We start from the raw sequence: 23,142 nt of genomic DNA, 5'->3' as shown, positions 1-23,142 counted from the left end.
TTGATGGTGTGTGTAGAGAAATGTATTTGTGAATTGGTTGATGCTTGATACCTTGATGGAGAAGCCTATTTATAGGCTTTGAGAATGAATCACCACCACAAAATATTTTTTTCCTTTCCAAGCACCATTGCCTAATTTTCCCACTTAATGCAATATTGAAATTGAAGTGGTGTAACTTATGGCCTAATTTCCCACTTAATACCATTTTAAACTTGAAGTGGTGTAACTTATGGCCTAATTTCCCACTTAACACCATTTTAAACTTGAAGTGGTGTAACTTATGGCCTAATTTCCCACTTAATACCATTTTAAACTTGAAGTGGTGTAACTTATGGCCTAATTTCCCACTTAACATCATTTTAAACTTGAAGTGTGTATGCTTTGTCATTGCCCAAATGAGAAAAACTTGCTTTGATCCGTAATGGATTGAAGTGTGCTTGCCTTGTCATTGCCCAACATGAGAAGAAAAAACTTGTTTAATCCTTCAAGGGTATTTCTTCCTATTTTGTTGAGTCACACGCCATGTGTACAATTTGTACAACACGTGGCGTATGCCATGTATGCCTTGACACGTCAAAACTTTAATGCATTGGTGAACATTTGTTTTTACTGAAATTTCGATGTCTACAGGGACCCCTGAAAATTGTGGACGACTCTGGTTCCAGTATTTTTTTTCTTCTTCTTTTAGTTATTTTTACAATTCGGGCCGAAGCCGAACTTATAAAAGCAATAAATGTATGGGCCACTAAAGGTCAAGAATGCCCACAGGAGTTGCCCAAATTGCAAGATACGGTTTGATGGTCTGAACTTTTTATTCTTTCATGCATCACCTTTGGGCGGATTGCGGAGATTGTTGATAGGGGGACTACTTGTAATTAACTTAACAAATACTAATTATTAATGCAACATATTTTATAGTATATTCTGGCAAATACTTAATGGGTTGCGGGTGGCAACACTCTGGTAAATATCGAGCTAATACTGCGAGGACACTTTTCACTACCAGAAGAGCCATGCTCTGATTTTTTGCTTCATGGCTGCTGCTGTGTGTTCTCTCAGCCAGGAGTACAGAGAACTCCACAATCGTGGAATCGATCCCTCCATAGGTAATCAACCCACTTTAATTACTGCACTGCTCCGTTAAAGAAGATTGCTCTATCTTACTGTGAATCATGTTCTAATGAATTGAACCAACCCTGCATGGCTGATTTTGAAGGGTGGCAAGCCAACGTCGAGAAGTGGAACCGAGGAGGAGTGAAGCCTCCGATTATTGAACCAGGCATGGATCGTTAGGCTGCGATGCTTCCTTTTTTATTAGTTACCTCTTTAAATATAGTGTGATATGTCATGTGAAGAGACCGATAAAAAAAGAGAATTGCAATGAAACCAGTTCGTGCCTTTTGGGTGCCTCTTTATAAGTAGTTTAGATTCTCTTCTCCTCTCATTTTATTTTTCCTATTTTTAGCTTTCCCAATAATTTTTTTTAATTTTTTTTTTCTTTTAACTAAAATTCTTCTTTTTAATTTTTTTTTTTTTAGCTTTTTCAATAAATTGGATTGATTATGGTTTTTTTTTTCTCCAATTTTTTGTGACAAAAGTATCCCTGCTATTTTGTTTCTATTATTTTTAGTTAGGTGTAGATATTTTTTGTTTTAGGGGCATTGCCGTCCAACTAATTTTTAGTGAAGATTGGGACACCAAAATTGATTTATAGCTTCCTAATATTAGAGATTAGAGATTAAAGATAAAGATAAGAGTGGTTGAGACTTTGTGAGTTCCACGTAAAGTTATGGCATAGTATTTCTTAAACATGCCTAGGGGTGGGTTCGGTTTCATTTGGTTCGATTTTTTGCCAAAACCAAAACTAAACTGAACGGTTCGATGTTCTTTCGGTTTTTTCGGTTCAGTTTTTTTTGCATTGGTAGACTCGACTAGAAATAAGGTTCACATTATATATATATATATATATCTTGTATATATTATATATAAGAAGAGAAAAAAAAATCTCAACAGCCCACAAATTGAAAAATCTCACTTTCAGAAGGGCGATAATTCTGAGTTTGTATCTTGAAATTCGTAAAAACCCCGTAATAGTAAAATCATCACAAAGAGAAAATAAAGTTACCTGCATCCCTTCAACACCACTAATGCCAACTCCAATATCAGCTTCTTGAAGCATGCCAACGTCATTTGCACCGTCACCAACAGAAAGTGTTATTTTACGTAGTTCTATCAGATTACTTGATGTCAGCAACTGGCCTTATGAAAAGCCTTTAGATAATTTGAATGGATATGCTCATGAGCATGAACGAGATACTTACAAGAGCTTTCTGTTTGGGCGTAGAGCGGCAGCATATAACAGAAGCACAAGTAATTGGAAGCTCTAAGAACGATTTTTCGACATCCTTCTTGAGACAAAATTCCAAGGACTTCCCATCAATTATCAAGCCAAACGATTTGGCTTGGTTCGAACTTTCTTTAGCTTCATTAATTTGCAAAATACCTTCTCCAATTTGCTTCCTTATGCTTGCAAGAGAAGCCTTAAAAAAATCAAGGTTTCAGAAATTACATCACAGAAAAAGAAAAAAGCAAGGAAAAACTCGAAGGAAAGGCTGTATGACAGATTGCTAAAACCCGGTGACTCAGATTCGTAGGTTATTTCTCCTGATGCTTTATCCACAACTGGAATGGCCGTATGACAAATTGCTAAAACCCGAAGGAATTTCTGTATGATATCCGAATGAGGTTCATTGACCCACTGCCCATTCATGATGCGTTCGTCTCTAAAGTTGAAACCCGTTATTGACTTTCCAGAGTCAACATTATAACTAGCATGAGCTAATACATCACCAGTTTCAGGCAGTCCATTGACTCCGTCCTTTCTGTTTGCCAGCGCCCTTTCCAAATATATTGGTATTAAATATCCATACAACATAAGCGCTGTCAAGAAATGGAAAAAAGCTGCAAGTGCTGGTCTTTTGGGGTCATAAAACACGGTTGAATGATCTGGACCAGGATACCACCTTCTTATATTTGCACCACTTATATCCCGTCTAGTGTTGATTCCAAAAAAGAGAGATCCAGTAAAGGCTATCACGACCAGAGAACTGAAAAGAATGTAGATTATCTTATCCATTTTCCTCTCGATTTTACTTCCCTTTGAAGGAGGATCTGTTGCATTCTGCATCACTTTTGTGTCGTGTCCAGTAAAGACGACGACACCATAGACATATTCAGTATCTTTCATCTTAGAATCTCTTAAGAGCATCTGTTGTAAGGAAAGCGAGTAAGGCTTTCCATCATAGAACAATGTCCCAACAAATGAATACAGATTTTCATTTGGGTCCTCACACTTGATCACCGCTTTAAATTTTTCCAAGGAATCTTCATCTTAAAGATGGGATGTCACCTCCAATGCATGCTTCAATTTTAAGTTAGTTTCTCCATCAAGGTTCATAGTGTCAACATAGCAAATCCCATCCTCATAGCTTGACGAAAGCAAAAGCAGATCCGCAGGAAAGTACTCATCCTTGCGCACCTTCACAGCATCTCCATCCCGGAGTTTCTTCCATCTGGTCTTGTAGAATGTACAATTCCACCATAAACTCTAACCCTTCGACTGTTTGCCTCAATATCTTGAAAAGTTTCGAATTTATAACCAACTCAATTAGGAGAAACAAATATAAAAAACAACCAAAATATTAATTTTGAGCTACTTCCTAATAGCATTGATCCTACAACAACCAAAATAACTACATATTCTAAACCTTCCCTGCATATAGCACAATTCAAATGCAACTACACTCTATATTCTTTACAAATAATCTGTAAAAGCGCTTTCAGTCATTTAAAAGCAATTCCTAAACGAGCCCTAATTCAAATATGACTATACAACTTCAAATAACTAATAATACCAATACCACAAAAATGGTTACCTGCTTTCTTCGCCTCCAATCTTCAACGGCTTCCTTAGCCATAGTAGCTCCGATCACCACTATCAACAGCAGAGCTACACTAACAGCTCTAAAGGGGGCCAACGGACTGAACGAAGTTACAAAGCACAAGCTATAACGAGAAAGTATATATATGCAACCCTCCTAAACTACTCAAACAATGACTTTGGAATGAAGTTCGCCGTCGTGTACTTGGTAGTCAAAACATAATTTCCCTTGTATCTCAACTCAAGTGCCTCCAGATATCACCTATGAAAATTTTGCACCAATTTCTATGCCAACAAAGTGTCAAGACAATTAACACAAATCTACCCGAAATTGACAAAACCCCATTGGAGGAGGAGCTCAAAGATCAAAACTTGAGCAACACATCAGAACATTGATTGAGTGCCTTGCTTACCCAGAGCAACAAAGTGGGTGCACAAAGTTTGCATCTTTAAGCTCCATATTTATCTCACTGATTATTTGTTTCATAAAGCTAGCCTCTTGAGTGTGGCAATTGGCTTTTTTCACTATTTTACTATTAATTTTTGTTTTTTAAAAGTTTATTTATTTCAAATATTATTGCTTTTTTTTAAATATATATTGAATTTTGCCTTTATATATATATATATATAAAATAAAAGTGAAAATAAAACAAGAAAAAGGTTGATATAAATTGGAGCAAAGATGGCAAACCTTGTACACGGCTAAGCAAACCAGGTGGGTGGAATTTCAGGAAACCGTTGAAGTTGTGTTTTAGAGAATTCCTTACTTCCATTGCAGGCTCTGCGGAGATCTCTTGCTTGCGGCTGCTTGTTTGGTTTCCAGCTCAAAATCTAGAGAGAGAAAGAGAGGGAGGAGGATTCTCTACCATCTTAATCTCTCTACCCTTCCATGCCCTCTTATTTGAACGGTCACTGTTAAGCCACGTCAACATCTTATATTGATTTTTTTTTATAGAGATAATAAGACAAAAAGCAATGTATGAGAAAAGGAGATGGAAGGGGATGGGAATAGGAGGGTAGAGAATCCTCCTCCGAAAGGGAGTGGAGAGAGAGAGAGAGAGAGAGAGAGAGAGAGAGAGAGTGAGTGAGTGAGAAAAAAAAAGTGAACTTTGTATGAGCAGTAGTTGTTAGCTTTGCCACTTTAATAAGCAATGGGACAGAGAGAAAGAGAGAGAAAGAAGTAGATAAAATGAGACTCGAACCACGGAATCAACCCCTACAATTTGATACAAATTGATTATGTCTCAAATTTAAAATTCATTAGTAAATTGTAAAATATATAACTGTGTTAAAAATTGAAATAGAACTATAACGAAACGTGACGGTATTTGTGGTCTTTGTGAATTTGGTAGAAGGAATTCGAAGAAGATTCCTTTTAATTCGGATAAACTAGAATAACGGTGTACCAATACGATATAAATTGATGTCATTATTGGGTTTGTTTTCAATGTGGTCTGAGCCTGTAGGGAATGAAGGCAACGTAAGGTTACATGAAGATCGGTCACAATCTTTGCCCGCACACGTGGCTAACTGTGATTCTGCTTTCTTGAGTCCCTTCTTCCCTTGGTTAAACAAAAGTTAGAAAGTTAGAACCATGCATAGGCATCACCTTTGTCTTGTAGCTTCTAAATAACTTTGAGGAAATATTCCGTTGGAATGTCCTAAATTAATTGTAGGAAATATGTGGTGCGAGTTGATAACTCTAACTTTGGTTACAACGAATGTTGTAAAAGTTCTCAAAATCGATTGGAAAACTATTAAGGAAAAAATTGAAATTTTTAGCTTTAGCAAATATTTTGTCTTGGAGTTAAGGAAAATATTGCAAGATCTTTGGATATGATCATACCGCTTATTAGGTCTCAAAACTATTTTTTATTGATTCTTAAAGTGGAAAATTACAAAAATATCTTTAAATTTAGGTTTTAAATCGTTGATTTCAAGTGTTTAAATATGAATTATAATAGGTTTTGTATGGAAAATATATTTTGAAGAACATGAAAATTATAGTTTGTTATTATGGTTAGAGAAATAAAAGAAAAATTAAAAAAGAAAAAAAAACTGAAAAAGAAAAAAAAAATGAAAATGGGTGGATCGGTATTAAACTAGCGACTTTTATGGAATTTAGTCGCTAAATTGTTAGCAACTGATGGCCGATTGGATCAGTACCAAAGTACCGATCGTATCATTTTCTATTTTTTTCTCCTTTTTTCTTTTTCCATTGAATATTTTTTTCTTCCTACATTACTTTACTTAGATTGAAATTCCTTTAGATTAAGATTTATATCTTGTTTTCAGATTTTTTGACATGGATTATAAGAAAATTTTCATCGAAAACACATTTTGTAGAACATGAAGATGATAGTTTGGTGTTGTGGAATGGGAAAAGCAAAACTTAAAAAAATAAAATAAATAAAATAAAATTAATGGTTTAGGTGCAGGGAGACGCTAGCCCAAACTCATGCCCTTGGGAAGGCCTAAGGCACAGCAAAAGTAGTGGAGGCCCATGAGGTCTGGGGTTTAGCGGCGTGTGAATAGTAACACCTTGAGTTCAATTGTTTAGGGGTGTGTGAATAATAACACCCTGAGTTCACAACACGTTTTAGTGCCCAACGCACTTGAATTCTTTTCCCACACAGCAACGTGGCGGAGAAATGTTTTTTTTTAAAGAAGGGGTTACTGAATTAAAAGTTACGACTTTAGTGTGAATTCTATCATGGTTAATAGCAGCTTATAAATGCCCCAACCCCGGCAATCATACTTCATCCCGCCAACCATGGTTGACCCTTGAGATTAAAACTAAACCCTACTCCCTATTAATAACCACCTATAAATACCCACCCTCGACACCAATGCTTCATGCAAGTAACAACGGTCGAGCCATGGGATTAAAACTAAACCTATCCCCTATAAATGCTCTACCCCGACACCTATGGTTCGTACGACAAACCATGGCTTACTTGTGGGATTAAAACTAAATCTTACCTCATTACCCCTATAAATGCCCTACCCCCAACACAATTGGTTTGTACGGGAAACAATGGTTGACCTGTGAGATTAAAATAAACTCTACCCTATATTGATAGCGACTTGTATATACTCCACCTCTAACACCAATGCTTCGTGCGAGCAACAATGGTTGACCTATGCACTTGGGATCGCATTGTTTTGCATACGTTAGGCTACCTTGTTTTGTGTGCCAAGTATTTTCGTGCGTTGATCTCACCTAGTTTGGCGTGCACAAAGCACGTCTTGTTTTCCGTGCGTTGATCTCATAATTGGTTCGTACGGGAAACAATGGTTGACCTGTGAGATTAAAACTAAACCCTACCCTATATTGATAATGACTTATATGCGCTTCACCTCTGACACCAATGCTTCATGCGAGCAACAATGGTTGACCTATGCACCTGGGATCACATTGTTTTGAATGCGTTAGGCCACCTCATTTTACATGCGAAATTTTCATGCGTTGATCTCACCTCATTTTGCGTGCACAAAACACGTCTCGTTTTTCATGAGTTGCGCTTGCCTCATCTTATGCGCCAAATTTTCGTGCGCCCCATCTTTGCCCACATGAAACACAATCTTTGTCTGCACACGTGGCTAACTGTGATTCTACTTTCTTAAGTCCTTTTATAAAGTTAGAACCGTGCATAGTCATCACCTTTGTCTTCTAGCTTCTAGATAACTTTGATGAAATATTCCGTTGGAGTATTGTGGTCGTTGATAAAAACTAAAAAGTTATATCTATGTTTGGAAGAGAAAAACTACAAAAAAAAAAAAAACTAAAAACTAAAAAGATAAGCTATTGTATAGCATTCTCAAAAAGAGAAAGATTTTGAAAAGATAAGGCATTCTCATGTGAGTGGCGTTGTTTCCCACTTGAAATCAACAGTGGGACTACTCTTTCAGTCTATACATACAGTCTTCACATTTGAGGATTTCTTTAGAGCAACTCCACCCTAAGAGTCTAAGACTTTGCGCCAGCACCCAACGCATTTATCCACTCAGTGAACAGTGATAGACTCCAATGAACAGTAATAGGCCAAGAGCATCTCCATCCCTAAAAAAAAATAGCCTAGTCAATTTTATTAAAATATTATTATTATTTATTATAAAATAATAATTGTATTATAAAAAAAAGAAAGATAAAGTCATCCCTCTGTACTCTTCCTACCAACCGGTTCTCTCCCTCTCTCTCTATTTTCTCCCCCTCTCTCTCTTTTGCAGCTCACTCCCGTGAGCTCTTCTTCTCATTCCTCTTCAAAACCTTCAACAAATCAAACACAAAATATTATTTTTGTAATCCCTGGAGCTCAAGGAACCCAACCATGGCCTTGCATGCGGCATCGGTGCATGGTGCGAGATCCCACCATTGAAACCGAGAGCTTGAGCTCTCAATCTCTAACCCAGGTGATGTTTCTATCACTGTATCGTGTTCCTGAGCTTTAAATCCTGTTGTGTTGCAATTTTTGTGGTTAATTTGAGGGCTTAATTCCCTGCATGTGATTCCGACAAAGGAAAACGGACAACTCCGACGAGTTCAAGGTCCAATCTCGGTGAAATCTCTTGCATTTCACCTGGGTAAGTTCTCAATCCTATTCTTATGGTTTCTAACATATAAATCGTGTTGGAAACCTTTGTGTTGATGCAAACTTGCTGTCAGTGCATTTTTTTTCAGATTTTCCGTCAAACTCGGGCCATCATTTTCAGGCCATTTGCCTTCTCCCTCCGTCGCTCCATCCATCGCTGACATCACCACGGCGTCATATGGGCCGGTCCCAAGGTCTGTCAATTTTGGGCTGGCCTGGAGACCAGCTTGGGCTGGGTGCCAGGCAATCCTGTGCGATGGAGGGACTTCCCTAGGTGCCGGGCCATTTTTTTGGCTGTGTGCCGGCCTATCCCACCCTCGGTGGAAGTGCTCTTAAGGTATCCGTCGAGTTCATATATTGAGATACTTTGAAGACTTCTATTATGACCCATTAGTAGTCTTTTGTCTCTAGATGGAAGGACTATACTGTTGTAGGAACTCCATTTAGGGTTCCCATTGGAGATGCTTTTATATTTTTGCCAACGTTGTTATTAGCAGTTTTGATAATATTACTCTTCAACGTTAGAATGTGAGCAACTCTACCAGGTATACCCTAAAAACTAATTGGCAATGTTCCATAACATACTCAATTCAGATACAAGTGTTATACTAATGCTACCAAATTACTGGTTAAAAATTTGGTCAGTTTGAGTATGTGACTAGCTGTAAACTCTTGTCTTTTTATAATGCTGAAATATAAAATGCATTTGATGGTTAATTAAAATTCAACTATTTATATAAATCACTAACGTTACATATGTAATAAATAAATTCTAAACTTAAATTTCAAGTTTCTTGAAGCAATAATGGCGGTTTAGGAGTCACCTTGGTGCAGTCGACCCTAGTGAGTCCTCGTCCGGTTGACAAAAAGAGTCACATGCTTAGGTGTTAGGACGAACAAATTCTAAAGGAAAAAATGAAACACACAAACTGTGCCATGTGCAATTACGATAGGTCTCCATTCCTGATATGGATCTCATACAAATTCAAATAGTAAGAATCCTCACATCTTAGTCACACATATAATGTCATCGTCGTCAAGTGAGATCACAAAAATCATCATTGACAAGCAAGGCCACATCACTCGTTAGGCAAGACATTACCCGTTAGACGCTGTACATACGAAACATACATTAATCCGATAACGGTGTCCACCGTTGGCTTATCTTCACCGGCCAAGTCCTCTCTACCTAAGTGATACAACAACTGCAAGATCCGCTACTCCTATAAACCAAGCAAAGCGAAGCTGCCATATGAACCTGGCCACGTAAGGGTAGCGCCGCCGTGAATCAATCAAGAAAAACAACACCCTTAAGGTGAACGGCTCCGACCCACCAACAACTAATAAACCAACCACAAACCTCAACAAACCATGCCCATAATCAAGAGAAAACCCTTGGGAGGGGAGTAGATTTCGAATTAGGGCTCGTGTGTATCTAATCAAGTTACCAATTTTTGTCCCTTTGCGCTTCTGTCCAATTTGTGGCAAAATGTTGCTAAACTTGAACAAAAATTGACCATCCAATTATGCGCACATACCATAGCAAACCGATACTCATAATTGACCTTTACCTTCGTTTACGTTCAATATTATATGGATATCTTTTGATAGGTAAATTTTATGAAGATTTATTTTTAAAATACAAGTGATGGTCTGCTTTAAATTAATCTAAACTATGAAAGGTGAAATTTGAATTAGAATAATTAATTAAGTAATTAAAAGAAAACTTCTACACCAATTCAAGCCCCTAAACTTGCTAATTAAAGATAGTTAATTGTCATTAGTCATCCTCATTATCTACTCATGAACAGTGCAGACGAATTTAATAAGCATAACGAATAGACATGTTCTTAACGTAGGTGCATGACATATTCTTGAACTTGGATTAATTTGCACAAAGATAATATGCAAATCAGCATTTCTGCATCTATATCCATTTTTGACCGCAAACAAAGTATTTTATGTTCTTCGATCTCTCTCAAACTAATTATTTAAATCCCAAACTCTTCCCTTCAGCAACCCAACTCACCATTTCCTGATCAGGAATCCGAAAACAAAAAAGCACTTTTGATTTCAGAACTCTTTATCAATAACTCGACATGGAAATTCACACAAACGCTAATCTTGCATTCGAGGATGAAAGTGATTCTGTCGACGATGATGATATCTTTTTCGCCGATATTATAAGGCAGATTTTGGCCTTGACTGCAGACAATGAAGATTTTCCGGACGCAAAAAGCACGAAATATTAACTCATTTCGCAGTAATGTCACCAAACGTCCTGCAGGTCACCGTATGTCATCATCACTTGGATATATAAGTTGGTTGGGAAATAAGAACAGTACTAATTATGCAGTGCCAGCTTCTCTTGCGAAGTCATGGGAAAATAGCAATGTGACTGGGACTGGAGTTTTTATACCACAAGCTGTAAAATCCAGAAGAGATTGCAGGCCCAGTAAGCACTCTAATCCTTTCTTAATTAGTTTAGTCTTTTCCCAGAAAGAAAAAAAAAAGATTTTATTCAATTTTAATTCGTCAATGACTAATTTTTGGCTGGTGTCCGACAAGAAGGATGAACGACAGGAGAAAAACTTACAAGCAGAGTGGAGAACTTGAAAAAGCACTCATGAGTACAAGTATGCCAACCTCAAATAATGTCACGGCCCCTTTCAAAACAGAACAGATTACCTAAGGGCAAACATTTTGCAGTAAAAACACTGCAAGCATCATGTGCCATAAGGAAATTAGGGAAGATTTAATTATTCCATTTTCGAAGTGTTATATTTCATGCCAAGTACTAGCAATTGTGACCCAATTTATTATTTTAGTTGTGTCAAATGACAAAACACAAGGAATGCCACATTATTCAGTTGTATCAAGTTCGAATTGCAGGATCACACCTGGATGCTCAAGTATCTATGCCGTTCTAAACAGAATAGTAATCTTCATACTCGCTTTTTCTTCTCATGCAATTTTCTTAGTTTTTCTAGCTTTTGAATCGGATAAATTATAACAAGAAAAAAATGTCAAAGGAGAGAACGAGATAATGCAAATCATTACCCTTTAAATATTAGGCGAGACCCGTTTAAAAGCCAAGGGAACAACTTGCCAGTTCGTCAACATCTCCAAAAATGCTCAGTCGTCAGTCCCCACTGACAATCTGATGCGATTAGTGTAAGCATAATGTTAAATTAGTATACATCCACTCACCCATGCCAAAGAAGACATTCTTTTACTTAATTACATGTTAGACAAATACCATCCGAACCCTTCCTAATAGTCGACATTTGGAAAAGCATCATATGCAAGGGGGGAAACGGGGTCTCAAGTGCCTGATTTACGTTTTTGATAGTTCAACCATCTTCATGGTCTCAGCACTGGAGCTGGTTTACTAATAGTGGGGAAATTGCAGATTTAATTTTTCGTAATTCCTAAAGCAGGGCGGTCTAGCTGGGAGTGATCAGCATTAGTCCCTAGGACGCGCTTGCCACAAAGAACTGAGTGCTCGGAGACGAGAGAAGTAGTCACTGATGACAAGAAGGGCGCGAGCTGCTTGGCGAGTGGTCAGAATCCTATGCAATTGTTGCAGAGTCTGCTGTCTCAAAAGGTCGGCCTAACAAGTAAGAAAGTGTGCGAGTTAGTTTTGTATATATCCAAAGTATGTGCATAAGATATCATAAGCGTGCACCGTTACCTGGTAAAGGAAATTCTCAAGTGTGGCCAGCTTTCCCATAGCAATTGCCATTTGGCCCATGTAGTCGGCAACATTACCAGAACCCGTGGGGCAATGATTCGCCGAGGAAAGTGTCTCCACAAGAGATTGTTGTAGAGCTTCCATTCCTTGTGACAAGGCATCTTCAGCCTGTTGGGACGATTGCTGCAGATTGCATACTCCCATCAACTGTTGATCTGTTAAAGGCTCAAGGTGGTTCCCAAGTATCTGAATATCCAACGATAAAAACACGATTACAGATAGGCCAATAGTGAAGTGTATACACAACTTAGAAAACGAAATCTATAGAAGATTACCTTGAGAAGTTCAGAGGAGCGGAATCCACCCAACCACATAAAACACCTTTCAGTGGGCGTCTGCCACATGCCAGAGAGCATGTGAAACACATCAGTCTTGGCAGCGATGCTCTTCAACCTGAATATCTCATCATAATGTGTCATTACACTATCAACGAGAATCCGCAATTCATTATCTCCCATATGGCAATTCACAGCTGATCGCATATCATGTATTAGCCGCTGATGTTCCTCAAGCCAGTGTGCATACTCCAAGTCAAATGTTAAGGCCCCTGACATGTACAATCAGTTATCAGAAACCACTGGATCAGGGCATGCACATCCAACATCATACCGTACATCTACAAGTTACTCCAAATTACAAACGATTGCTCATTGAATTCAAGCCACAAGAAATTGTAAAACCTTTACTGCATTTTACGAATCAATTTCCTTGATTACCATTACTAATTACAAGTTTTATGGATCTAACTGACATAACATATACCATTTCCTGCCACTGAATGACCATAATCCCCTGGAAGTCCATTTGCAATAAATATACCCTGCGTTGAAACACCAACAAAAGAGATGAATAATTATACCCACACACACACGCACATATTACAGATGAAAACTACAAAGTTGTTCACCTGCTGGCGGGCTCGCTGAAGCTCTTGCTCCAGCTGCGAAAGCCTAAGTCGACTATTTTCCAGCTGCTGGACATATGCCTATGTATCCAAAACCAAAACCTATAAATGATCCAAGTATGTTTCATTCATCAACTTAAGACAATGCAACTTTTTCATTCATCAGTTCAAGGATGCAGAGGCTCATTAAATTTTTGGGAGATCATCAATTAACTGGGAGGGCACCAAAGGTAAGAAAATTAAAGGAAGGGAGCAGAAAGTAAATGGTTAAAAGCGTAAAACCAACCAAATGAGAAGTGAAAAAGGGGAGGTAGGTTAAGAAAATAAGCCTTTGCTATCAAAGAGAATGAGAAGGCTGAGAAGCATTCAAGGCAAACCTAAATTTTATAGGCCTGGCAGTGAATCTTCAGGGCAAGTCTACACCAAGATTTTATGTCTCAACATACAGAGCTAATAGATTGATACACTAGGTTCCTGACCTACACCCGGTATGCCACTGTGGCACGTCAAACGAATAACGTGACCCCATGCGTTTTAACTTTTTCACGTGACGACACATTATTCTTGTTAAGATGTCACGGACTATCAGAGTTAGAGACGATGAAATTTTAAAGAAAAGGACACTCAAATATGTGCTAATGGAAAGTAAAGATGCATACTTTCTTCCTTAGTCGACTCTTCCTTGCAGCTTCTCTGTTCTGGGCCAGCCTACGTAGCGTCTGCAGATAAGTTAGCTTAATCGGATTGGCATTTAAGATAGAAAATTACTTTTTAATGAAATAACTTTGGTTATTAATCTAAATATTCTAACCTTTTGATCACCAGTTCTTTCCTTTGCCTGCTCCATGGAATCCACTACCACTAGTGCTCCATGCTGCACTCCATGAAGCTAAAACAATATCATAATCTCACACTAATCCACTTTGAACTAAAAAAATTAGAAAGCTAAATGAAGTTTACGGGGCAAAATTAGGCAGATTCAAAGCAAATCAATTTAGAGATGGTCCTTGTTACATTATTTAAGGTACTAATTGAATTGAAAGCCTTTTGGAAGCTCTTTTTTAACCGACAAAGCGACAATCTAAACTGCTCTAATATACGAGAGGGAGATTCGAACTAAGGCGGAAGCGGGCGAGCACACAGCTCGATAGTCGAGACAACATGGATGGTAGTCCAAAATTCCAAATGTCAAAAGATTCTCAATTCCATTAGCCTATAGAAAGATTCCCGTGAAAAAGTATAGTAGCAGATATATGCTCATGAAACAAAGACCAGAGAGAGAGAGAAGGAGATACTTGGTTTTTGTCATCGGTGTCAACATCCGTTGAAGTGTCAGTCTGCTGGCTGTTGTCAGCCATGGCTGAATTATCACCCCAATTCTCAAAGTGTCCATTTCCAGACGACGTCGTTCCTTTCTGCTGCTGGTACATGTATGGTTGCTGCTGTCCTGTGTCCACACACCCTCCCCCTCCTCCTGTTCCGGTTATGGTGGAGCCTATGTCCAAACATCCCCCAACGTTCAACGCACCGTAGTGCAGGCCATCAGGTACAACACTAACATTGTTTGCTTTTAAGCTGAACATGGAGCCTGCGCCTGATTAAAACCCACATATTAGAGAGAGAGAGAGAGAGGGAGAGGGAGAAAGGAGGAGAGAGAGAGAGAGAGGATACTTGGGCATAAAACAACAGCATCATCGTGAGGGAAGGCGGTAGCGGACTGTTCAAGCTCTCCAAGATCCGCAAAACGCGTTTGGTTCCGGTCACTGTCGTCTCCCCTGTTTTTTCACACCGCGGAAAAAACAGAGCAACTGGGTTATTTTTACTGCTGAAAATCTGCATACTTCCATAAATTTGAAGACTTTTATGTTTTTTACCCACAACCCAGTTCTCATATGCCATTAAAACAAAAACAGTAAGCAGAGGAGAGAGAAACCTGAAATAGAAGGACGAGTGGGAGTAGAACTCTGGGTTGGTTGAAGCTGCTTTGAAGCTCTGCATCTTGTTTTCTGATTGGGTCGTGATTCCTTCTGCCTGTTATCACTTTATTAGAACAAAGAAAAGGTAAAACAAGATGATCTCATACGACTTTTTACAGTTGGAGAAGAAGAAGGTGGGGTGGAGAGAGAGAGAGAGATCGCAGAAGGGTGAGTGAAGTGAAGAAAATCTTGATGTGCTTTAAGAGGAGGATAGCGTATCAGGACTCCCTTCTTAATAAATTTTAAAACAGCAGGCTTTTTATTATTGCTTTCTGACTTGGGATTTTAGCTTCCCAATACGCCAGAGCCACAGAGAGAGAGAGAGAGAGAGAGAGAGAGAGAGAGCTCCTTACATATCCTGAGTCTCTCCCTTTGGAGCGTTTCTGTCACTCTCTCCAGTCTTGGCCTTTTCACTCCGCTACAAGCCTACAATCTCCGATTCTCTGCTCTGCTTTTGCTGTCAATCAAAGCAAAATTCAATGTTTTTGAAAAACCCAATCGAGAAAATGATCTAAAAATTAAGGAGGAGCGTCGGACAACTTGTCCATTCAGCCCAAGACAAAAATAAGACCCTATTTTGTTTATTCTTTAGCTCTAGGGTCTCTTCCTAGTTCCTTTATTCAAGTGTATACACTAGTAGTGCTGACAGTTCTTTGCATTGATGCTCTCTTCTTTCTCTAAAACAACTTTCATGAAATTGATATGTGCCGGTAAATCAGGCCAATTAGGCATTGTGAGCATGAATCTTGTCATCCGATTGCATGGGAGTGATTTTTGTACAACTCCGTCATGTCATTTTGAAATTCTTAACGAATAATAAAATGTCAAGTTAAGAAGTTAACATATAGATCATTGTATCATAGGTATTAGTTGTCACAGCGGTACTAAAACGTAGGCAAGGCATTTCCCATTATAGGTAGAAGAAAAGAAAAATAATGTCGACATCTTTTTACAATGACGCACGCTTTTTTTTCTTGCAAAAAAACTTCAACGAAACTCAAATTACTGTATCAAGTTAACCACTCACTTACTACGTAAAATTATATTAAAACACACGACAATTCGAGATTCACTTGAAATACCAACTCAATATCACTCATTTGTGTAAGACTAGCTTCGCTCTCTTCTATCTCTCTCTCTCTCTCTCTCTCTCTCTCACTCTCTTTCTATGTAATCCATCGATCTCCGTAGACTATAGAATTATTATTTTACTTGTAGGACTCCAAGTCCTGCAGCTGCAATATACGAATCATGGGGAAGCGTGTGAGCGCGCGAAAAATGATGGGATGTGTAAATCAGATTATTTTGCAGATGAGGCCAAAAAGCAATAAAAGTAAAATATATTTTGTAGATTTGGCATTTCCTTCCTGCATTTTAATATTTGGATTTAATGGGATTTTAATAAATAAGGCGTTGCTTGAAAGGAACCTCTTGGTAATGGCAAGGCAGTTCCAGTTTCAGCCGCGCTTAGGCCTCTGTGTTTGTGGCAGAGCCACCAGAACAAAAACCACCGCAGAACCCTGTCCTGCATCTGTTGTTGTCAATATATTGGGGGGTGGGGGTAAATAAATAAATATCGTGTATTTGGATTTGCAATACATTTATTGTGTGTGCCAAAGCCGAAAGAATATGACGCATTTCATACGGCAATCGTACACTTTGATGGCGTGTCACTTTCACAACTCTGCTGCTGGTTTTTGGTCTTTTCTGTGTTATCTCTTGATGCTCAATCCCCCCACCCCCCTCTACAGTACTTGTTGGTGATGCAATGTGTGTGCCCCTCACGTGACCTTTTGGTTCTTGCTTCTTACATAAAACATTTATGGTCGTAAATGTTTATTTAGCGAGTAATATAAACTCGTCGGAAAATTACTTTCAAACACTTCCTCAGAAATCATATGGAAGTAGATATTTCAAATTTGACACCACTGCAATCACACGTTTGGCGTTTTAGTGTAGGTAATTCCCTCCACATTGCGGGCCACCAGTAGGAGAAGGTCTTCAGTACAGCCTCATTAGAAGGAAAAGAAGCTTTTCCCTCTCTAGCTTATTTCCTGAAATGATGCTTCCTGCAATTTCTGAGCTTCTGGAGTTTACTGCTTTTGTAATGTTGCATTGATGACGAACACAAAGTCTCTCCCTTTGTGACTCCTTTTTCCTTGAGCTAAATATAGAAAAATGTTGCCGTAAGCCCGCAACTGGTTTCCAAAATTGGACTTGGATGTTTTGATTTTTCAGACACAGAGATATATATTTGATAAAGGCATGCAATCTTTGACTACATATAACAGATACAAATCAAAGTGTACTCTTTCCATGAATTGATAATTCACAAGTTACATAATCGAGGCCCCGAAACAAAAAAAATCAAGTTATGGAGAACAAAAACAAGTGATACCTCCATGGCTATATCCGGCTAATGGAGTGGAAGTAACGAATGCATCACCGGAAAAAACCTTGGCAAAGCACCTCCACCTGGATATGATATTGATTAATAATTGAATGCTCGAGAGAACAACGAAGTTGCTTGCCTGTCTCATTCTTCACTCCTCAACTCGAATCCAATTCCGTGAAGGTATATGGACATAGCTATGCCTAACCAATAACTTCAAAAAAATGTTTCTACCTATCACATTTTCCCTCTTCTGTGAGTGACAAAGATCCTATAACAGTGTATATTTTATACCGCTGGTAACTTTTCAGGCAGGGAGTGTTTCTTGTGTGTGGTTATCAAAGCGATGGTGGGTTAACCCTTCCCTCGCTCGTGAGCTCCTATGTTGAAGACGCTGGTGTAGCATCTCTGACATCTGGTTGAAGAACTCAGCATCCCACCTGTGAATCAACAAGGGGTCTTCTGCGTAACAGATATAAATAGATGTAACGGCACTTTCCACTACCACCATTGCTATCCCCACCTGCAAATACATGATCCTTGCTAAGGTATTATACTCTCAAGAATATGAACAAAATTAAAGATCCTGATTCAAGAAACTTACCAAGACCATTCCCATCAACATTGCAGTGGACCCCACCATAACCACTCTGTCCCTATACTTAATCCATGTCCAGATCCCCGCGGATGTTCCTGTAATAAGCCCGCCCAAAACAGTTCCCATCAATAAAACAGCACCTGAACAATCATAGGCAACAAGAGCCTCCACTCCAGTAGACTGAAATAACTCCCAGGCATCCCTCGCTGAATGATTGAAGCCTTTGCCAGAAACAGCTATCTGTAGGCAAAAGGTCACTCAGAAGTAACTACTACCACACAACTTAAAGAAAATGGCAAGAACTAAGTGAAGGTCACTTGGGGATGAGATAGCACAACTTGAAAACAAGGATGATCAGTTTTAGGCAAAAAAAAATGTTGTGATTAGATACAAGGAGAGCACAACGTGCAGGGAAAATCAAGATGTTAACTTAAAATATAATCAGCAGCCTGCCTTTGTTTTTCACTAAAATAAATATTACTGTTGTTGGTATTAAGGGTAACAATTTTGGTGTTCCTTTTAAAAAAATGCAAGGATTGGTAATTGCTGTTGACTTTTTCCAATTACATACAAAGGTTGTGAGGTTTCTATGCAACATTACTTGCAGTGCACCAGTTCTTTTTGGACAAAAATATGTTGATTCAATCTCAATTGAAAATTGAAATGACAGCGTTTGTCAACAGAAAGCTACCTGGACATAGGCATACTTGTTAAAGAAACGGACAAGTGTCTCCACTAGATTAAAGAGAAAATCAACACAGCAAAGTAGACACTCATTGTTGCCTATCTTGGACCGAACTCCCCTGATCTGAAATATGTTTCGGAATTGTAAGAACTAAGATACTAAGATACTCACTCTCAAACTTAAACAGAAATATTAGGAAAAATCATCGTTCAGAAAAGCAAACACATGAATGTGTACCTTCCACCGCAGTGTCCGAATGAAAGCTGTGAAAAGTGAACCATAGCAGATACTGCCAAAAGAAGTTGTGACTGCATACCGAAGAGACTTCATCAGTGAGTTTGGAGGCATTGATGGTGCCTCCCTACCACCATGGATAAGAACAAGAAACACCATCCCAGACACTATAACATGCACAGTATTACAGAGTACTGCCCCCGTCCAAAATAAGCTTATAGAGAGAACCTAAGTACATATGTGACAGCATTATTAACGTCATTAGCTGAGGCATTGTAATTGTTATATTGCATTCATATCCCAATAACAATAGATGAAAGAAGAGCAAAACTTGCCAGCTCACCACAAGAAGCCACCAGCGTCCACCATCACCAATGCTTGAAGCTACAACACCAGCTGCCCCAAACGACCATAATACCATCCAAACAAGCATAATAAGCATGAAAGCATATGCTACTCTCATAACTTCTTGTAGACTCCATACCATCTTGACAGCAGCTTGTAGCACCAGCATGGTAAAGGGAAGTCTATTTATTAACAATAGAGTCAGAAAGACTGCAAGGGGATATGATCATTCCATTCCTAATTTAATATACATTAAGACATTCTCTAAGTGCAAAGAATTGTTCCTCTTGCAGCTCAAGAATGGCCCAGTGGCCTATCTTGACAATCAAGTAATAGGAAAGCAAAAGGTTGAACCTCTGCAACCTAAAAACAGCATATACAACTGGGTAAAACTTCTTCAACACTCGACTACTTGGGACCACTCGCGATGTATAAGATATAATTTTCACAGCAGAATAACCCCAATCACGTGCCCTAATTCTAAAACATAGGCAAGCCAGCCTCACAGTATAAATACCAAAATGTGTATAATTACATCCATATATGAAGAATACAAATTTTCAGTTCAGCCAACAGAGTTTCACAATATGCAGCTAAAGGAATAGCAGCCCAAAAGAAAATTTAGTATGCAGGTTCCAGTTTGTGAACATAAACCTAGATATTGCATCTTTTTCCACTTTATTCACTTAATAGTTCAAAAGAAATCCTTTTCAATTGTTTATTTTTAATTTTTTAGCCAAAATCCCACTATAACGGTCTAACAGAAGAACCAACATGTAAGATCTATAGGCCACATATAAGTTCAAACAAAATTATAATAAACTATTAAGTTTACTTAATCCTGGACAATTATTTAGAATTGTAGGATACAAACTAACAATGAAATTTCGAAGTCATACCTGTCCACAATTGAAAGAACATACATGAACTGCAATGCAGCACCAATTGCAAATGCAACGCCCCAGAAAAACTGTTCCATCCAAAACAACAGAACACTAATCACAGCAAGATAAGTAGTCAAGATGTGAACCGCAAACTTCATCATGTGATTTGCTTGAGAACGGAGGAAGAACAACCATGTCCAACCAAGAAGTGTCCCAACTCCACCAGCAAGAGCATAAAGCAGCCAATAGTTCTCCGTCAACCCCCTTTGATTTTCCAAAAACCTCTGGGTGTACCTATCTATGTTTAGCCTATCTGTTTTCTTAAACCTATTGATTCCCAGAACTGTAAGTGCACATCCCACCAAAACCAAATGAATTAGAAACACTCCCAACCAGAAAATGTCACGCCATCGACGTGATGGCTCAGCAGCCAGGGCTTGACTACCATCCATGCTCCTCCGACTCGAGATTGCATTCTATAACCAAAAGAAATAAAACAACAGCAATCAAATTCAGAAGCTTTTGACATCAATTCGAGCTAAGCCATCGAATTCAATCAAACCAAACAAAAAGTTAATTAACTTTTCAGGCATAACTTTGTATTCTACAATCAAAGAACAGAAATCAAATTCAGAAGCTTTCGACATCAATTCGAGCCAAGCCACCGAATTCAATCAAACCAATAAAAAAGTTCATAACTTTTCGAGCATAACGTAATCGACGGAACTGAATTTAACTTAATTAAGCTTCAAAAAGCTAAACAATTGCAGTTTACACACGAAAATTGTACAGAAATTGTCCAAGCAAACCGAAAAATTGAGCAAAAAGGTTTAGTCTTTGCAGGGCCTAATGAATTCAAAGTGATCGAAAACTTCAAAACTTAAAAGCTTCAAGCGAGTGATGCACTTACCGGATCAGCGGTAGTCATGGAGGCGGAATTGACGGAGGAGGAGGCGGATGAGGAGGAGCTGTGAGAGACGTTGTTCATGTTGAGAGAACAAAACAACGCGCATTGCTGGAAAGAAAGAGAATTTTGAGGGTTTTTGTTCACACAGAGAGCGTGAGGAACAAGGCGAAGAAGTAGAGGGAGGTCATTGGAGAGGTTTAATCATTTTTAGGGTTTGGTAATTGCTTAATTAAATCAAAGGAGGAATAATATAATATTAAAGAAATGAAAAATTGGGGAAAACGCAGAGAAATGGAGGGGAAGAAACTGAAACTCAACGGCTAAATCAGTAGAAAAGACTGAATCTTTGGCTTTTGGGTTGAGGTTTGACACTTTGACCAAGAGAAAGAAGCCAGCGTTCTGATTTGCAATTTTGTGTCTTTGGGGTGTTTTTTGTAATATCCACATCCTATCTAGAAGCTTTCACACGCGGTTCATGAGAGATTATTGAATAGATAAGACATGGTCCGGTACATCAAATGTCATAATAAATTATTTGATATTTGAGAAAAAAAAAACAAATTTAATTGTTCCGATACGTTTAAAAACTTTCCCGTGATTCATTGGTGGGATAGTGGCAAACAATGAATTCTGATATCCTCTTTGAGAATATATTATCCACAATATGGAAGAAATAAGTGGGGAACTGCAAGTTTTGGTTGCGCCACTAGCCAAATAGCTTATGCAAATCATAATTGGCAAGAGATCTCAACCCTTTTTAGGGTTTCTGTTTTTGGTTGCCTTCCAAACAACTGGCTCAAATTTGACCAACCATTAGTTTATTCAATCTTATCCCTTACCAATGCACGAAATGTTAGAGTTTACGTCGAACAATTGTTTCAATTGAATACTTTGTGACTTTATTTTTTATGTAAGGAGTCATTCTTTTTTAGTGGCAAATTATGTTTAGTAAGGTTCTAAAAAACGATAGACGCTAGTCGGGTGGTCGGTTAGCGCCTAGCGCCTAACCGGGCACCTAGACGACCAAGGCGGATTTAAGTATATGTGTAAATTTTAGAACTTGTTATGTTGATTTTGTAACATTTAGTCAGCCCAGGCCTTTGTTTTTCATTAAAAATAAATTCGGCCTTGTTTTAAAGAAATGCCATTCAGCCCATTCCTAACCAAAAAAACCGTAACTCTAATTATCTAAAGCATGGCCGCCCCATTTCTATGCAGATACCTCTACCCCTCTCTCTTTCCCCCACCCACCAGCCAAGCCGTCCCTCTTCTTTCTTTTTTACCAAACCCTAACTCTAATTATCTAAAGCACAGCTGCCCCATTTCTCTGCAATTGCAGATACCTCTACCTCTCTCTCTCCCCCCCTTCCCCCCACAGCCAAGTCGTCCCTCTTCTTTCTTCTTTACCTTGCAATTGTAGATTCATTATCTCGTCTCACATCTTTACTCTTTAATTGCATATCGATGTCTATCGCTCTCATCCCAGCCAAATCATCTCACTTTGTTTTCTCTGCAATTGCAGATCGAAACCCATCAGGATGCCCAATCGTCCAACCTCATTACCATAGCAGAAGAACTATGTTGTAATCGACTTACCATCAAAACCGCCTAGCCCGCCCAGCGCCCGTCTAGGTTCTGCCTAATATCATTTCCAATTTCTTGGACGATTTTGGTTTAATCGCGGCGGCGAACCACTGTCCAGCGCCTAAGTGGCCATCTAGGCCGCGTTTTAGAACATTATAGTTTAGCATGTTTGCACAACTAACTCAATTAAATCACAAATAAAAAATTATACACATTTATCAAACTGTTAATTAATTTCATTCAATGTCAAGAGTCAAGTATTTTCTATTTCAATTTTTATGATAACTACAAACGAAATAAATAGTGAGCCAGTTTCCCCTCCTGTATTTTGGTTTAGTTATTGTTTT

At 38.5% G+C, this 23,142-nt stretch overlaps 3 protein-coding genes, 1 long non-coding RNA gene and 1 pseudogene across 8 annotated transcripts; 2 read left to right on the top strand and 3 right to left on the bottom strand.

Moving 5' to 3' along the window:
- The first annotated feature begins 733 nt into the window (after positions 1 to 733).
- On the top strand, positions 734 to 1,635 carry LOC125477741 (protein PLANT CADMIUM RESISTANCE 12-like). Its single transcript, XM_048585156.1, is given in 4 exon segments — positions 734 to 871; positions 976 to 1,046; positions 1,048 to 1,106; positions 1,217 to 1,635. Coding segments are annotated over 4 exon segments (345 nt in total). The 3' UTR covers positions 1,294 to 1,635.
- Positions 1,636 to 2,504: 869 nt separating this feature from the next.
- LOC103949295 lies at positions 2,505 to 4,400 on the bottom strand (annotated as a pseudogene).
- Positions 4,401 to 7,991: 3,591 nt separating this feature from the next.
- On the top strand, positions 7,992 to 8,784 carry LOC125477870. The gene is made up of 2 exons (XR_007258742.1): positions 7,992 to 8,524; positions 8,622 to 8,784. It is a non-coding gene; the product is annotated as an uncharacterized LOC125477870 (long non-coding RNA).
- Positions 8,785 to 11,576: 2,792 nt separating this feature from the next.
- On the bottom strand, positions 11,577 to 15,464 carry LOC103947258 (transcription factor TGA2.3). Of its 4 annotated transcripts, none has more exons than XM_009358140.3 (10): positions 15,124 to 15,464; positions 14,862 to 14,965; positions 14,486 to 14,784; positions 14,002 to 14,079; positions 13,850 to 13,909; positions 13,194 to 13,271; positions 13,049 to 13,106; positions 12,562 to 12,833; positions 12,227 to 12,472; positions 11,577 to 12,145 (listed from the first exon to the last, which is right to left on the bottom strand). In XM_009358140.3, the coding sequence occupies exons 1-10, from the start codon at positions 15,186 to 15,188 to the stop codon at positions 11,999 to 12,001; spliced, it is 1,407 nt and encodes a 468-aa protein (XP_009356415.1). In that variant the 5' UTR covers positions 15,189 to 15,464; the 3' UTR covers positions 11,577 to 11,998. The 4 variants fall into 4 exon arrangements, with proteins under 4 accessions (XP_009356415.1, XP_009356442.1, XP_048441342.1 ...); XM_009358167.3 differs by having other exon boundaries at positions 14,002 to 14,064; XM_048585385.1 differs by having other exon boundaries at positions 14,862 to 15,030; positions 15,124 to 15,463.
- A 1,994-nt stretch (positions 15,465 to 17,458) lies between these two features.
- Positions 17,459 to 21,600, bottom strand: LOC103947249 (CTL-like protein DDB_G0274487). 2 transcript variants are annotated; one of them, XM_009358128.3, is made up of 7 exons: positions 21,215 to 21,599; positions 20,320 to 20,780; positions 19,419 to 19,602; positions 19,079 to 19,303; positions 18,848 to 18,964; positions 18,163 to 18,396; positions 17,459 to 18,081 (listed from the first exon to the last, which is right to left on the bottom strand). In XM_009358128.3, the coding sequence occupies exons 1-7, from the start codon at positions 21,290 to 21,292 to the stop codon at positions 17,866 to 17,868; spliced, it is 1,515 nt and encodes a 504-aa protein (XP_009356403.2). In that variant the 5' UTR covers positions 21,293 to 21,599; the 3' UTR covers positions 17,459 to 17,865. The 2 variants fall into 2 exon arrangements, with proteins under 2 accessions (XP_009356403.2, XP_048441276.1); XM_048585319.1 differs by lacking the exon at positions 18,848 to 18,964 and having other exon boundaries at positions 21,215 to 21,600.
- Positions 21,601 to 23,142: the final 1,542 nt, after the last annotated feature.

Source organism: the organism of the source record quoted next, unplaced genomic scaffold (assembly GCF_019419815.1).
Source record: "Pyrus x bretschneideri cultivar Hongxiangsu unplaced genomic scaffold, Pyrus_bretschneideri_v1 Contig22, whole genome shotgun sequence".
Classification (NCBI taxonomy): Eukaryota; Viridiplantae; Streptophyta; class Magnoliopsida; order Rosales; family Rosaceae; genus Pyrus; species Pyrus x bretschneideri.
Note: the sequence above shows the minus strand (reverse complement) of the source record. Positions and strands in the feature narration are given on the sequence as shown.

What these genes read in the sequence shown, in the direction of transcription:
- LOC103947258 (XM_009358140.3), bottom strand. Translation starts at nt 15,188, where the DNA reads ATGCAGAGCTTCAAAGCAGCTTCAACCAACCCAGAGTTCTACTCCCAC. An exon ending in CACTCGTCCTTCTATTTCAG is followed by an intron (nt 14,966 to 15,123) that starts GTTTCTCTCTCC and finishes GTGAAAAAACAG; the next exon opens with GGGAGACGACAGTGACCGGA. An exon ending in TCATTCAGTGGCAGGAAATG is followed by an intron (nt 12,834 to 13,048) that starts GTATATGTTATG and finishes TGTACATGTCAG; the next exon opens with GGGCCTTAACATTTGACTTG.
- LOC103947249 (XM_009358128.3), bottom strand. Translation starts at nt 21,292, where the DNA reads ATGAACAACGTCTCTCACAGCTCCTCCTCATCCGCCTCCTCCTCCGTC. An exon ending in ACAAGTATGCCTATGTCCAG is followed by an intron (nt 18,397 to 18,847) that starts GTAGCTTTCTGT and finishes TTTTGCCTACAG; the next exon opens with ATAGCTGTTTCTGGCAAAGG. An exon ending in TGTTGATGGGAATGGTCTTG is followed by an intron (nt 18,082 to 18,162) that starts GTAAGTTTCTTG and finishes ATGTATTTGCAG; the next exon opens with GTGGGGATAGCAATGGTGGT.